We start from the raw sequence: 16,026 nt of genomic DNA, 5'->3' as shown, positions 1-16,026 counted from the left end.
CTGCCGCGGGGCCACTTCTTGTGGGCAGAGGCTGTCATGAGGCAATTTCTCATGAGCCTCTCTGGGTCTGGTGAGGCAAGGGCCTGCCTTTCCAACTTGGCCCACTTAGGGTATAGCTGCAGGCTATCAAACTGCTTAGCTGTGCTATGGACCTGTCTCCTTCATGTTGTCTGTCATCTGGACCCTGTGTTTTCATGTTGTCTTATGGAACAAGAATCATGTGGAACTGACACCATATTGATCCTCCTTTTCCTGTCTGCATAAATAATAAACTGTATCTATTTGGGCTTCTTCTCTCCTTATAGGCAGAATCTAGGGGCAGTGTGGCAGACCCACACAGCTGTAGCAGTTGGTGCTGGTTAAGAACTGCTGGATACTTACTGTGCTTCAGGGACTGTCCTGGCATGTTCTACACATTATCACATCTACTTTCTGGAACAATCCTATAAATGCCTATAATAGGTACTATTAACTTAATATCCACTTTATAGATGAGGAAACAGGCTTAGCTGAGATGAAGCACCTTGCCCAAAGTCAGACTGACTCTCCAAATCTTATCCCTCTTTGAGGCACCAGCTCAAGTCTCATCCCCAGAGAGTGTGTTAAGGTTAGTCCATGAACTTAATCATCTGGCTTCTCCTCAGCATTCAGCCCAAGCTCTGCAAACACAGCAGAAGCCCAATTAATACTCTGTCTGGTTGAGAGACAATCAGAACATAACAGAGGATCAGGAACGACAAAAATGCTCCCCTGTAGCTCACTGATGGCAGGATAGTTGGAGGACCTCCTGTGCAAAGGGGCTCTGATTTTGAAAACTGGTGGTGCTGCCTGTCAAAGACAGGCTGAAATTTGGTGTAAATGAAATTTAAGTTGAAGAATGCAGTGTTGGGTATGCAGAAAAAAGCCCAATATACCTCACCAGATGGGAGGTATCCTCCATTTCCAGAATGTTCATCAAGCCTGATGAAATATCCTTGTCTAAAAATACATTTGCCCACAGACCTTGCAATGTTAACATCCATTTCCTGGGGTTCTCTGGATTCCCTCCTCTCCATCCCAAGCCCTGCCATTACACTGAGTAACTTCCATCCTGCCCAGGGCCTCTGGGTCCCTCCACTTTATCCTGACACGTGTTCAATGAGGTTATTCATTCATCATGTATTTAATAAGTGTCTACAATGTGTTATGTTATGTGCATTATGTGAACAAGGTGCCTACACTCATGAAACTTACCCTCTGAAGGGGGGAGTAAGAGAGATAATAAACATGTGATATAATGTCAGGGAGGGACTAAATGCAATAAAGAAAACTAAAGCAGGATAAGGAATAGGAACTGACCTGAGCTGTTTTAAGAAGGTGATTAGGGAAGGCCTCTTTGAGGCAGCGACACTTGAGCTGGCTTTAAGTAAAGTGAGAGAGAGATACAGGGATACCTGCAGGAGGAACATCCCTGACAGAGGAAACAGGGAATGTAAATGTCCTGGAGCAAGAATGTCCTTGATGTATTTCAAGGGGGGAATGGCAGCAGGCAGTGGGGTGCTGGAGGGAAAGAGTACTAACCCTAACCCAGGGACCAGACAAACACGCAATCACAAACTTTTGATGTGTGACTACTAGGGAAAGGTCGCTGCGAGAGGTTGGAGTGTATTTTACGCACAAAGTGCAGCCTTGCAAGACCTTAGTCAGAGAACAGGCTGAGTCTTAAGGTTCCACGAGGTCACCCCGGCTGCTGTAGGGGCTAGGGCAGAATGAGAGAAGCGCAGTGGGGCAAGAGAGGAAGGTGGCTCAGAGCAGGGTGGGGGAAGTGGGGGTACTGAGAAGTGGTCGGACCGTACCCCGCCAGCTGCGGGGTGGATTTTCAGACTCTGAACACGAGGAGGTCTTAACAAGGGACTCCTTACAGCGGGGCACAGAAGGCAGCAACGTTGTCACACGCTTGGAAATCTCACAGACCTAATATGAGTCCCAGAGCCACCGTTAATAGCTGTGGGTCTCTAGGATAGCTAATCCCTCCGGGCCTGAAGAGCCCTTACCTATAAAATGGAAATATTATCAGAATGGAATTCAAACAGCCACAGACCTACGATAAAGTCAGCCAGCGACTTCCGGCTCAGCGTATCTGCGCAGGCTCAGAGGGCTCCGGCGGCCGCGGCGGCGCGGGGCTCAGGGCGCGTGCGCCAGCCTCGGCCTCAGCATGAACATGCGCAGGGCTCCGCCCTCGCATAAGCCTGCGCCGGGCCGCGCTTAGTTTGGCGGCGGCGGCGTCCAGAGGTCGTGGAGCTGCGAGTGGCGACCGGTGCGCTGGGGCTGGCCTGAGGCCGGGCGGCGGAACCTTCGCCATGCCTGGGATGGTGCTCTTCGGCCGGCGCTGGGCCATCGCCAGCGACGACTTGGTCTTCCCAGGGTTGTTCGAGCTGTTCGTGCGAGTGCTGTGGTAAGGACGGCCGGCTCTGAGGGCGGCTGGACCGCGCCGAGGAGGGAGCTGGGGGCGAGCTGTCTGTCCCCTGGCAAAAGTGGCCAGCTTACTGAGCGCGGACGAGGTCCAAGCGCTTGCCATGCATTCTCTTATCTGCTCGGAGGAGGCAGGTCCTGGTGCTGTCCCCTTTTTACGGGTGGCAACGGAGGTCCAGAGAGGGTGGGCCGTTCCCGAGATCACACAGCGGGGGCCCTGAAGTCTGCGCTGCAGGACACGAGCACCCCTCCGTGTGCGGCGCTGCGACCTGGCCCTGAGAGCAGCGAGGACGTTATTGCTCACCAAAAGCCATGGCCTCGAGATCTTCCTCGAGGCAGGAGCAGCCACTTGTATCATTCGGCCCCTCTGCATGCGAAAGAAAAGCACCTGTATCTGCAGAATGAAGGAGAGAAAAAATTGCCTTTCAGCGCTATTCGTTCTTGAGCCGGTTGTGGCTGAATTTCACGAGAAGCAGACAGGCTCGACATACACGCTCTTTCCAAGTGTGGAGTCAGTGGGAAGGGGCATTGGTGCATGCAGTCTGTTCCGAGGTCTCAGCAAGGAATAATATCGTTATGAAATAGTGGATTCTTGAGGGAAAGGAATATAAAAACATAAAATGTTTTGGGCTGCTTCCCAGGAGTTTTATAGTTTTCAGGGCCAGGCATTTCTTTTTTTTTTTTTTTTCTTTCTTTTTCTTTTTTCTTTTCTTTCTTTCTTTCTTTTCTTTTTTTGAGACAGAGTCTCACTCTCTTGCCCAGGCTAGAGTGCCGTGGGGTCAGCCTAGCTCACAGCAACCTCAAACACCTGAGCGCAAGCAATCCTTCTGCCTCAGCCGGCCTCCTGAGTAGCTGGGACTACAATCACACACCACCAAGCCCAGCTAATTTTTAGTAGAGAGGGGTCTCACTCTTGCTCAGGCTGGTCTTGAACTCCTGACCTCAGGCAGTTGTCCTGCATCGGGCTCCCAGAGTGCTAGGATTACAGGCATGATACCACACGCCCGACCAGGGCCAGGTATTTCTGAAATTGTTTCCCCTTTATTATTTCTAGATACAAAGTCCTGATACCACAAAAGTGACAAAAACATAGGGCTTGAATTCTTCATAGGGCACTCTTGCCAGGTGGTGTTCTGTCTTCTGCTGAAATACCTCTAATGATGGGTTGTTATTGCTTTGGGTTGCCTGGTGCTGTCTTTCATTGTTCTGGGCTGAATTACAAGATGTAGTTGTGAGGCCACAGTACTACTTTCAAGTTTATCAGCGTTCACTATGGAACATCTTTGCATAATTGGCTTCCCACCCTCTTGGTTTTGTATTACAGACAGCAGATTACAATGTGTGTTTGTCAGTTTCTTAATTCAAAGAAGTAAAAATTCTCTTGTTAATAATTTAGCAAATATATTGTTTGTTGGTTTACCAGTTGTGTGTTTCTGAGTCACAATAGAGATATTTTCCAGCTGCTCACATTATATTTGCTTGCTTATGGTTTTAAATGCGTCTCATGGATTACAGCAAACACAGGATAAGAAGAGTGATGTAAGCGTGGAAAGTAAAAAACTCATAAAAAAAAAAAAAAGCCATAGTCTTTAGTTGACTTATTAGATCTTTTGTTGATGAAAATTGTATTCCAAACTGAACCTTGCCTTGTTTTGGAAAATATCAACTGCTTTTATTTTTTTATATCATGTTTTACAAAGCAGCTCTTTGGATTCCGTTTCTGACCCTCCGTCTTTCCCCACAGGTGGATTGGCATTCTGACTTTGTATCTCATGCACAGAGGGAAGCTGGACTGTGCTGGTGGGGCCCTGCTCAGCAGCTACTTGATCGTTCTCATTATTCTCCTGGCAGTTATTATATGTACTGTGTTAGCCATTGTGTATGTCAGCATGAAAGGTAAAATAGTAGCCTTTTCTATTCGACACCTATTCTTTTTTATTTTAACAGCTTCATTGAAATATAATTTGCATACCCTGCAAGTGATCCATTTAAAGTGTACAATTCACTGGTTTTTAGCATAATCATAGAGGTGGGCAATCTTCACCACAATCAATTTTAGAAGTTTTTCATCGCCCCCAAAAAGAAATCTAGTACCCATTAGCAGTCTCTCCTCATTTCCTCCCAACTCCCCCAGCCCTAGGCATCCAATAATTTGCTTTTTGTCTCTATAGATTTGCCTATTCTGGACATAATATAAGTGGAACTATCCACTATGTGGCCATTTGATCTGACTTCTTTTTTTTTTTTTTTTTTTTTTTTTTTGAGACAGAGTCTTGCTCTATCACCCAGGCTAGAGTGCAGTGGCATCATCATAGCTCACTGCAACCTCAAACTCCTGGGCTTAAGTGATCCTCCTGCCTCAGCCTCCAGATTAGCTGGGAACTATAGGCATGTGCCACCACGCCTGGCTAATTTTTCTATTTTTTGTAGAGGTGGGGTCTTACTCTTGCTCAGGCTAGTCTTGAACTCCTGACCTCAAGCAATCCTCCTGCCTCAGCCTCCTAAAGTGCTGAGATTACAGGCGTGAGCCACTGTGCCCAGCCTGGTCTGGCTTCTTAAATTTAACATAGCGTTTTCAAGGTTCATCCATGTTGTAGCATGTATCAGTACTTCATTCTTTTTTATGACTGAATAATATTGCATTGAATCAATATACCACATTTTACTTATCCATTTGTCAGTTGATGGACATTTGAGTTGTTCCCACTTTTTGGCTATTATGAATAATACTGCTATGAATATTTACGTACAATTTTTTGTGTAGACGTATGTTTTTATTTCACTTAAGTATGTACCTAGGAGTGGAATTGCTGGATCATGTGGTAACTATGTTTAACCTCTTGATGAACTGCCAGACAGACTTTTCCAAACAGCTGCACCATTTTACATTCCCACCAGTAGTGGATAAGGGTTCTAATTTCTCAACATCTTTACCAACCCTTGCAGTTATCTGACTTTTTGATTAATAGTGAGTGTGAAGTGGGTCTCTTTTTTTTAATCTCTTGGTTTCAATTCACATTTCCTTGGTGACCAGTGATGTTGAGCATCCGTTTGTGTGCTTATTGGCCATTTGTATATCAGTAGACATTGAAATGTCTATTCAGATCCTTTGCCCAATTTTAAACTAGATTATTTATCTTTTTATTTATGAGTTGTAAGAGTTACACCTATTCTTAATAATTTTTTTTTACATGTTACAGTTCGCTGCAGACAATCATTTAGCTGAGAATGTCTCTAGAAATGTTGGAAACCTTCCCTATTTGATTGCTCTGATTCATAGGCTGAGCTGAGTACTCTAGTAACTACCAAAGAAATGTATTAGTAAATAAAAATCCATCACTCAGAGGCAGGGCTGTATGGCATGCCACCATGCACTGTGTTTTAGTGTTTTATCCCTGCTTGAATCGGGATGTAGGTGGCATGCTTATCCGTTGGTAGATGATGATAAACTTGGAGGGCCTGGGGGTAAAACAGTGTGTGATAGGATCAAGATCATCTTAACAGATTGGAATGATGGATCAAAATGTAAAATAAGTTCACTCACGGGAGAAATGTGGAGGGGAGAAGTGTTAGTGGCAAAGTGTTTCATGAGAAAAAGACCTTAGGGTTTTGGATGACCAAGAAGAGTGGCATGTGCCCACTTACTATTGTAGCATATGGAAAATAGAGTTCTGTGTATTTTAGTATGCCTCTAAAAACATGGATGCATGGGGTCTGGATTGAAGAAGGTCCCAGTTCTGTGGTCTGTGTCAACCCCCAAATGTGGGTTGTCATCGGTGCTGGATGCTGAAGGAAAGGAAGAAGCAATGTGTACAATGTTTAGCACTGTGAGGCTTCTTAATGAAGGTAAATTATTTAGACTGGTGTTATTTTAGATGTAGCATTATCTAACTTTTTTGCACTTTTTTTTCATGCCACATTCTGATTAGGCCACTGAGTTTATAACTGTACTAGTAGGTTCGGATTGGAAGCAGTTAAGTATAAACTTTTTTCTTCCTTAAATATTTGTTTTTCTTCAGATATTTTTGGTGGTGTCAGGGCACAGTCACATTCCTGTGATGGATGCTTATATTTACTCAGTCCCCGCCTCCTAGATACTTGCTTGATGCCTGTGTCATCACACACTGCTTGTTGTCAGAGCTCAGAAATGGCCTACAGGTTGTCCCAGGTGTTGTGAGTTGCCTATCTCAAGCCTCCTCCAAATAGAACCCAGTTTTTTCAGTATATCCCCCATCCCACCCCCCTTCCCACACGTACCAAGTGTGTGTCAGAGATGCAGGCCCTAGGCACAGCTCAGGAATGAACTTGTGTCAGTGGTTGGTTCAGGAATGAACATGAGACCTGATTTGGGCCAATGAAAGGGAGAGTTTGCTGGAAGTTTCTGGGAAAGTGCTTCCTTGCTCTTCTAGGAAAGATCCAAAATCCACATACCACTCTCCTTGTGGGTGATGCTGTGTCTCCGCTCACAGCACATGATGGGCTGAGCAGAGGAGGAGAGAGCTGTGGGAAGCACAGGGAGAAGAACCGGAGTCCCAAGTCCAGGCAGCCCAGGCACCGTCTTGCCTCTGCACTTCTGGTCCCTTGAGTCAGTACAGTTCCTTCCTGCTTTTTTTTTTTTTTTTTTGTTGAGACAGAGTCTCACTTTGTTACCCAGGCTAGAGTGAGTGCTGTGGCGTCAGCTTAGCTCACAGCAACCTCAAACTCCTGGGCTTAAGCGATCCTACTGCCTCAGCCTCCCGAGTAGCTGGGACTACAGGCATGCGCCACCATGCCCGGCTAATTTTTTCTATATAGATTTTTAGTTGTCCATATAATTTCTTTCTATTTTTAGTAGAGGTGGGGTCTCGCTCTTGCTCAGGCTGGTCTCGAACTCCTGAGCTCAAACGATCCGCCCACCTCGGCCTCCCAGAGTGCTAGGATTACAGGCGTGAGCCACCGCGCCCGGCCTTATTTTTGTTTTAATCACATTGCATTTTATGTTACTTAGTGTTTATTACAGCTTTTCTCCAAGGGGAGAGAGTTGATGTTTTACATTAAGAATTAAAGAACACAGGCATGTATTCATACTTGGATTTGTTTTACAAATACACTAAAAATGTCACATCTAAATGTTAGGCTTCTTCAAGTGGTCTTTTGCAACAGAAGTGTTCACTTCCCAAAAATGAGGACCATGGGGGCAAAGAGCCCAGATCATGTAGACCTGGATTATATTTTAGAAAATGTTAAGTTCTCTGAGCCTCAGTTTCCTCATTTATAAAATGGGATAATGACTAACCCACAGTAATTTTGAGGATTAAAGAATAATGGGCATGGAGTGATTTAGGAAGTACTTAGAACAATATAGGTTTCAGACAGACACGGAGCTTATTTTCCTGGCTGTTAGAACTTGGGTTATCATATATCCCTGTTTGCCTGGGACAATTCTGTTTCATGTCTGTTGTCCCAGCATAATTATTTTATTTTACTTTATGTTTTTGAGACAGAGTCTCACTCTGTTGCCCGGGCTAGAGTGCCGTGGGCGTCAGCCTAGCTCACAGCAACCTCAAACTCCTGGGCTCAAGCAATCCTTCTGCCTCAGCCTCCTGAGTAGCTGGGACTACAGGCATGTGCCACCATGCCCAGCTAATTTTTTCTATGTTTATTTTTAGTTAGCCCGCTAATTTCTTTCTATTTTTAGTAGAGATGGGGTCTTGCTCTTGCTCAGGCTGGTATCGAACTCCTGACCTCGAGTGATCCACCAGGCCTGGCCTCCAGCATAATTATTAGTAGCACCACTTTTTGTTCTCAAAAGTATCGCAATTTGGGCAATGATTATATAGTCACCCAAGTTAGAACCGGGAGTGTTCTTAATCTCTGGTAAATCTAAGAAATGAATCTGAGGCTTTTTGTCATGTTTCTATCCTTTGTCACCTGCTCTCAAACTTAGGCATTGTTTACCAATTACAAGTAGAACAAGTCAGTTGGTGGGTGGATGTACAGTACAAATGTATGCTCTAATAGCTGTATTTTTGTACAAAGGAAGTTCTTACCTCTGAGGAAGCAAGTGAGCAGTCTGAATATTTTCTGTGTTTCAGGAACCATTTGTAACCCTGGACCTCGGAAGTCTATGACTAAGCTGCTTTATATCCGCCTGGCGCTCTTTTTGCCAGAAATGGTCTGGGCTTCTCTGGGGGCTGCCTGGATAGCACACAGTATTCAGTGTGACAAGATAGTTGTGAATGGCATCATTGCAACCGTCATTGTCAGGTGAGGTCTTCCTCCTTCTCTTACCATTTAAATGCATTTGAGATGTATGTGAACAAACCTTTCTGACTAACACAACAAATAGCCCAGTGTCATGTGGGCTTCCTAAAATAGTTAGAAATTGGACCCTCTTTGAGTATCCCATGAAAATTTAGAGATCCTTGTTTACATGAGAAATAACTCATTTTTCATTATGCATTTATTGATGTTTTTTTCTTACTGGTTCTTACTTTTCTCATTCCCTCCCTTCTCTTATAAGAAGGAAGAAAACTGAAGACCAAAACAAGGGCAAAAACTAAAACTGAAGGTATGAGAAGAGATACAGTGTCAGGAATTGCTACAGGCAATCATTTTCTAGAATGATAAAGTTTTCACATTCTCTAGGCTAAAAATCTTAGAGATGATCGTCAGCAGAGTCCATTCACAGAGGTGCATCTTCCCAGTGTGTTCATGAATCCGTGTCTTGCACACCGTGGGCAGTGTAGAAATGTATAAGCATGTGAACAAAAGACCTTTCAGAGTATCCTGCGATACGGAAATTCTTTTGGTTTTACCGAGGAGAACACTGATGCATTGAGAAGTAAAGGCCTGGGTCGTGGTCGGGGGCTGTGGAGAACAAGTTCCAGCTGCTTCTGTGCCCAGCAGACAGCTCTGTGCTCCTTTTGTGGTCTTTACTTTTAGGGCTCTGATCTTTGTGGGGCCTGGGTTGGCTATAGGTTCATAGGGAACTTTCTAAAAGAAATGAGTTGCTCACCTCAGCCTGGTTCTGAGAGATCTTCATCTTCCTTGGTAACTGGACCCTCAATTGTAGAGATGCAGAAACAGCCCAAAGGAGGGAGCCTTTGGCCCTGCATCTGGAGGGGGCCCACAGTCATCAAGCCTCTCCTCTCTCTGTTTTGCAGTTGGATCATCATCGTCGCCACTGTGGTTACCATTATCATTGTCTTTGACCCACTGGGGGGGAAAATGGCTTCATATTCCTGTGCTGGTCCCAGTCACCTGGATAGTCATGATTCAAGCCAGTTATTTAATGGCCTCAAGACAGCAGCTACAAGCGTGTGGGAAACCAGAATCAAGTTCTTGTGCTGTTGCATTGGGAAAGACGACCATACTCGAGTTGCTTTTTCGAGTACGGCAGAGCTTTTCTCAACCTACTTTTCAGTAAGCTGAAGGGGTCTGGTTTGGTCTCTTTCTTCTGTTTAAATGCCTCTTATGTGAAGATGAGTACTTTACATTTTTGAGCCAATTTCCCTGTTCTGTTTTAGCTTTTGAGAACCTGGAATCTTGGGGTGTGTGGGGATGGGGGGAAGTGGTCTGTTGGGATGAGAACTCAAGGGAGCAGTTAACCTAGGAGGGCCGTTTGTTTTCAGATCCTGCCTCTCTGGTCGGGTACATCTTTGTGTTGATGCCTATTCATTATACTGCCAAGATTTTGAATTAGTTTGTAAGGAACTAAATAATGGAACCTGTATATTTTGGGAATAATTTGCCAGTTATCTTTTTATGTATCATCTACCCAGCTAGTACTCAGCAAATACCAAGTACAGGCAGTGTACTGCATTGAAGGTAGTATCAGATAGTGATTTCTTACTACTTTATGTCATGATGGAAATGATTATCCTACTTTTTTTCCTGGCTTATTCTATAAGAAAGATTATTCTACTTTTGGAGGAAAATTTGAATAGATTATTGCAGAGCAGAAGGGTGTCATCCTTCTAGAGAGATTTCTTCGGTGATTTGCAACAATTTGTTTTTCTTTCACATCCAGCGTGTGATTTTGTCTTTTCATGTGATATTCTCAGATAAGCTGCTGTTATGTTCAACACTGAGACCAAGGAAGGGAGGAAGAGTTCTCTTGACATCCTGCACACCTGCCGGTCTCTTTCTCGCATCTCTGTGGTGTCCAGCTTTGCACTGTTCAGGGCTGGTCCCCGTAGCCTAATGCCAGGCCATAGCAGTAGCCTCCACATAGGCATCAGGGAAGTGTGTCCCCTCAGTAATTTAAGGGAGCGCTTTCCCCCTAATCTTAAGATATTTGGAAGAAGGAGGGAGAGAAGCTGGTTATTTTTAGGGGCTATCTTAATCTACATCATAGGCAGGACTGATGGCTCAGAGGTGAAGTGGCCAGAACATTGTCCTTTCTCATGAGCTGGAAGTACCTGAAGGTAGTTGAGGATTCCTGACTCCTTCATATCTATCCTGAAGAAAAAAGGTACAGTCAGGCTCAGGAAGACTCACTCTCTGTTGCTTTACTAGCTTGGGGTCCTTCCTGAGCCTTGCTGTACCCAGTGAGTGTAAATTCAGTCTCCTAAATCTCTACCATAGAGTATGTTTCAACAAAACCTTCACAGCATCTTAAGAAATGAGAGTATACACTTGGGCTAAAATTGTGTATTACCACAAAGAGAATTTATTCATTTATTCCCCCACTTTATGAAAGATTCAAAGTAGATTAAAAATAGATGAGTCACTTGACATGAAATTTTAAAATGGAAATCAACAAAATTTTTTATATTGTCCAGTGGATTTGTCTGGGGGCAGGATGTGAAAAATACTAAGCTCACATATAGAAGGAGTCCTGTAAGGGAAATTCTCTTTAAAATATCTTTGTACATATAAGTATATCTATGTGTTGTGAGTATGTGTGCCTGTGAACTACATAAAACTGAATGTGAGGGAACTCATGGGCAGTTCCTGCTGGGTTTTATGACAGGCCATTGTGGTTTCCCACCCAGGACACAGATCTGGTACCCAGTGACATCGCAGCGGGTCTTGCTCTTCTCCATCAGCAACAGGACAATATCGGGAGTAACCAGGAGCCTGAGGAGGTGATCAGCCACTCCCCAGGGCCCTCCCAGGTAAGCCTGTGTTCCTATCGGATTGTACAGTTTTGACATTTATTTTACACCTCTTTGTAGATCTTAAAAAATATACAGCTAGCCAACAGCCATTTCAGTAGTAATTGGGTTGGAATCTTATTTGTGGCTTCTGATGGTTGTAATTTATCACTTGTCAGGTGAAGCTTCTCCTCATCACCTGGCATTCAGGTAGTGGGAGCCAATTCCTGGCCAGTTCACCATCCGTTGTATTCTTAAAGCCTTCTCTTTTTGGGTAATTCACTGTTGAATTCTACATATCAGACAAATTCCTTGCGGAATGGGACCTGTGATTCTCCCCTGGCATGCTTGCTTTCTTCTCTGGGCTTACAGAGCAGAAATAGTTCAGCTTTGCTTGATGATAGTTTTCCTGCCACAGATTTTTTATGTTTTGGAATTGCACATAGCCTGTATGTATTTCTCTGCCCCTTGTTAAAGGACTCAGTTCTTGGCAGCCTGTGTTGCAGTGGCGTGGAAATCTGCTAGCGTGATGGATCTAGGCAGGAAGCACTGGCTCATTTCAGCAGGAGTCAGAAAAGTCATTAGGATTGTTTTTGCTGTTAACTCCCACCATACTTGCTGCATTCCTATAAATTGAGGAGTCCATCTCAGTCTGTATTTAAGGACCAGTCTTCCCTTTGTATGTTCTCTGAGAGTTATATTCCGTGAGGAAGGAGCAGGAAGAATCAGGAGTTTGAGTTCAGGTTTAAGATATTAGTGTGTTGATTCTCTACGTAATGAGTTCCCCTAAATAAAAATCTTTTCTTTTTCTCCTCTTCCAGGAAGCTGATTTGGATGCAGAATTAGAAAATTGCCATCATTATATGCAGTTTGCAGCAGCTGCCTATGGGTGGCCACTCTACATCTATAGAAACCCATTTACAGGGCTGTGCAGGATTGGTGGGGACTGGTAGGTTGGCATGGTCTGAGGCCTCCATATTTCCCTTTTAAAAACCCTTTCCATTTTGAGATATTTTAAAAACTTGCAAGAATAGTACAAAGAACTCCCATATATTCTTTATTTGGAGTCACCAGTTGTGACTCATTTTGTCACATGTGCTGTCTCTCATTCTCTCCCCCTCCCTCCCCCTCTCTCTCTCTCTATATATATGTATATACACACACACACACACACATTTTTTATACATATTTTTCCCCTGAACCATTTTAGATTTAGTTTTAGATTTAGTTGTAGAAACTGTGACCCCTTATCTCTATTTACTTTAGCCTGAATTTCCTAAGAACAAGAACATTCTTTTACATAACTACAGTAAAATTGTAAAATTTAGGATATTTGTCATTGACCATAAGCTAATTTACAACTTGCATTCACATTTTTCCAATTGTTCCAGCAATACACTTTTTAGCAATTTTTCCTCCAATCCAAGATGACACATTGCATTTAGTTGTCATGTCTCCTTAGTCTCCTTCAGTTTGCAACAGTAGTTCAGTAGTTCGTCAGCAATTCCTTGTCATTCATGATGTTGACAGTTTGAAGAGGACAGTGCAGGTATTTTGTAGAATGGCCCTCACTTTGCATTTGTGTGATGGTTTCTTTGTGATCAGATTCAAGTATTGAATTTTTGGCAGGAATGCTCCATGAGGAACATTGTGACCTTGTTAGTACATCGTATCAGCAGATACAGGACACCAGGTTGTCCCATCTCTGGTGATGTTAACATTGATTGCTTGGCTGAGGTGGTGACTGCCAGGTTTTGCCACTGAAGTCATCTTTGGAGAGATAGTTTGAGACCATTTAAATATCCTGTTCCTCTCCAGACTTTCACCCGGTACTTTTAGTATCCATTGGTTCTTGTCTGAATCATTTATTACCAGGATAGTTGCAAAATTGTGATTTTTCTAAATTCACCATTTCTTCTACATTAGTTGTCATTCTACAGTAAAGAAGAGCTTTTTCTTCCCTACAGTTTATTATCAATATGGATTTATAGCTTCTTACATTATTCAATGGGTTATAATTACTGATCATTTTGTAGTAAGTATAATATTTATTTGATGTTCGAAATGTCCCAGATTTGGTCCTGCAGACTGGCTCCTGTATCCTTTTGATATGACCCCATCATGTTTGATACTTCCTAATTTTCTGACGTAAGTTGTTGCAGATTCATCTTGTGCTTTCCCTGGAATGGTTCCTCCAGGGCATCCTTTTCTTTTATTGTGGACAGTGGTATTTAGAAATCAATATAAATGCTAGGTGTGTGTATTACTCTTGGGGTGTTTTTGCTTCTGGGCCTTTTCAGTGGAAATGGGGAAAATGCAATTTCACGTGATTCAGTCCAATATATATTTATTTTAAAAATCATGAGTTTATACTGATATCTTTTAATTCTCATCCAAAGCCACAGAATTTGTCCTTGTCTTTTCCCATATCATATCTGTCTACTTTCTTCACAAAGAGGACTCTGGCACCCAACAAAATCAATCCTCCAGTACTCACAAAATAGCTTTAGAATTGCTATATCCAGTACTACTACAAAAAAGACATCTGCTAAGTAGAGTTTATGATTTGTTTGTAGTTTTTCTTGTTTTTAGACTTAGAGCATTTTAGACTTACTCAAAAGTTGCTTAGATTAGTTCTTTTGTTGTTTTTTCTCCTCCAGAGTTGGTTATATCATTCATTTAGAAGAGTTTCCTTCACCGGCTTCTGTTGACATTCAGTTTTAGGGTCTCCTGCATCCTTGTTGATTTAATTTATTTATTTATTTATTTTTTTTTTTTGAGACAGAGTCTCACCCTGTTGCCCAGGCTAGAGTGAGTGCCATGGCGTTAGCCTAGCTCACAGCAACCTCAAACTCCTGAGCTCAAGCGATCCTCCTGTCTCAGCCTCCCGAGTAGCTGGGACTACAGGCATGCACCACCATGCCCGGCTAATTTTTTTTCTATATATATTTTTAGCTGTCCATATAATTTCTTTCTATTTTTAGTAGAGATGGGGTCTCGCTCTTGCTCAGGCTGGTCTCGAACTCCTGAGCTCAAACGATCCGCCCACCTCGGCCTCCCAGAGTGCTAGGATTACAGGCGTGAGCCACCGCGCCCGGCCTAATTTATTTTTTAAATATGTAAAGCATTAACATGATGCCAGAAGTCAAAACTCCGCTAAGAGGTATACACAGAGGAATAGTTATCTTTAAAAAGCCGTTCTACGTTAGCCAGGCTAAGTCCTAAAAATTGTAAACTCTAGTGTTCATGTTTGCTGGGAAAACATGAAGAGGACTGACATTCCTGGCAGGTGGCTCCAGCTGGCACAGTAACATCCTTGCCCCCTTTTTTCAGTTGCAGAAGCAGAACAACAGAATATGACTTGGTCGGAGGGGATCAGCTCAACTGTCATTTTGGCTCCATCCTGCAGACGACAGGGCTACAGTACAGGGATTTTATTCACATAAGCTTTCATGATAAGGTACAGTATAAGACAGAGGTTCTTAACTTTGCTTGGGTCTTAGAGCCCTTTGAGATTCTGATGGAAGTTACGGGTTATTCTTCATACAGTTCATAGACACACATACACATGTTGACTCCCAAATCCCGTGTACCATTTCAGGGGGTTCACAGAGCCCCTCGAAAGTCCACATAGGTCCGTTGGTCCAGGTTCGAAACCCAGGTTTAATATAAGATAAAGAAGTCTTCATCAGAGACACTATATCATGTATCTTACACAAGCCCATCTTTTATTGAAGAACAATGAGTTCCTTCAGTATTAATTCTGGATAGGTTTCTGAGGTTAATAATCCTTTTTCTGGGTCTTGAGCTCTATCAACAATGGTGTAGTCCAGTGGGTCTCACACCTTGTAGGATATCAGAGTCATCTTGGGTGAAGCTGCAAAAGCCGGTTCCGTCTAGCTTCAGTGATCCATGTGTCAGCAGCATTGCTTAGTAGCTCTCCAGGTGGGTCTTGTGCGCACCAAAATTGAAGAACCACTGGTGTAGTACAGTGGTTCTTAAACTTTGCTGCCTAGTAGAATCTCTTGGGAGTTTTTAAAACTCCTTAAGTCCAGACCACACCTTGGATCAATTAAATCAGAATCTCTAGAGATGAGACCCCAGCACAGGGTTTCTTAAAGCCCCCCGGTGATTCCAGAGTATAGATGATTTTGGGAATCACTACTCTCTAGCCCAGTGGCTCTCACACTACTGTGTTTTAGAATCACCTGGGGAGTTTTTGAAAATACTATTATCTGGCCAGGTGCAGTGGGCTGGTCATAGTGGCTCATGCCTTTAATCTCAGCGCTTTTGGAGGCTAAGGCAGGAGGATTGCTTGAGGTCAGGACTTGGAGACCAGCTGGGCAATATAGCGAGACCTTGTCTCAAAAAAAAAGGCCAGGCATGGTGGCATGCTCCTATCATCCTAGCTACCGGGGAGGGAGAGGAGGAGGATCACTTGAGCCCAGGAGTCTGAGGCTGCAGTGAGCTATAATTGCATCACTGTACTCCAGCC

General features: G+C 43.5%; 1 protein-coding gene across 1 annotated transcript in view; it reads left to right on the top strand.

Moving 5' to 3' along the window:
* Positions 1 to 2,260: 2,260 nt before the first annotated feature.
* DAGLB (diacylglycerol lipase beta) overlaps positions 2,261 to 16,026 on the top strand; it is a 28,224-nt gene continuing 14,458 nt past the window's right edge. The window contains exons 1-7 of the mRNA XM_069485802.1: positions 2,261 to 2,434; positions 4,196 to 4,347; positions 8,526 to 8,697; positions 9,597 to 9,855; positions 11,430 to 11,552; positions 12,353 to 12,480; positions 14,865 to 14,991. Of these exons, the coding sequence (XP_069341903.1) occupies positions 2,340 to 2,434; positions 4,196 to 4,347; positions 8,526 to 8,697; positions 9,597 to 9,855; positions 11,430 to 11,552; positions 12,353 to 12,480; positions 14,865 to 14,991 (1,056 nt within the window). The 5' untranslated portion in view covers positions 2,261 to 2,339. The remainder of the gene's footprint in view (positions 2,435 to 4,195; positions 4,348 to 8,525; positions 8,698 to 9,596; positions 9,856 to 11,429; positions 11,553 to 12,352; positions 12,481 to 14,864; positions 14,992 to 16,026) is intronic.

The sequence above is a fragment of the Eulemur rufifrons genome, chromosome 14 (genome assembly GCF_041146395.1).
Source record: "Eulemur rufifrons isolate Redbay chromosome 14, OSU_ERuf_1, whole genome shotgun sequence".
In the NCBI taxonomy this organism is placed as follows: Eukaryota; Metazoa; Chordata; class Mammalia; order Primates; family Lemuridae; genus Eulemur; species Eulemur rufifrons.
The sequence above is the reverse complement of the archived record's forward strand: the minus strand, read 5'-3'. Positions and strand labels throughout refer to the sequence as shown.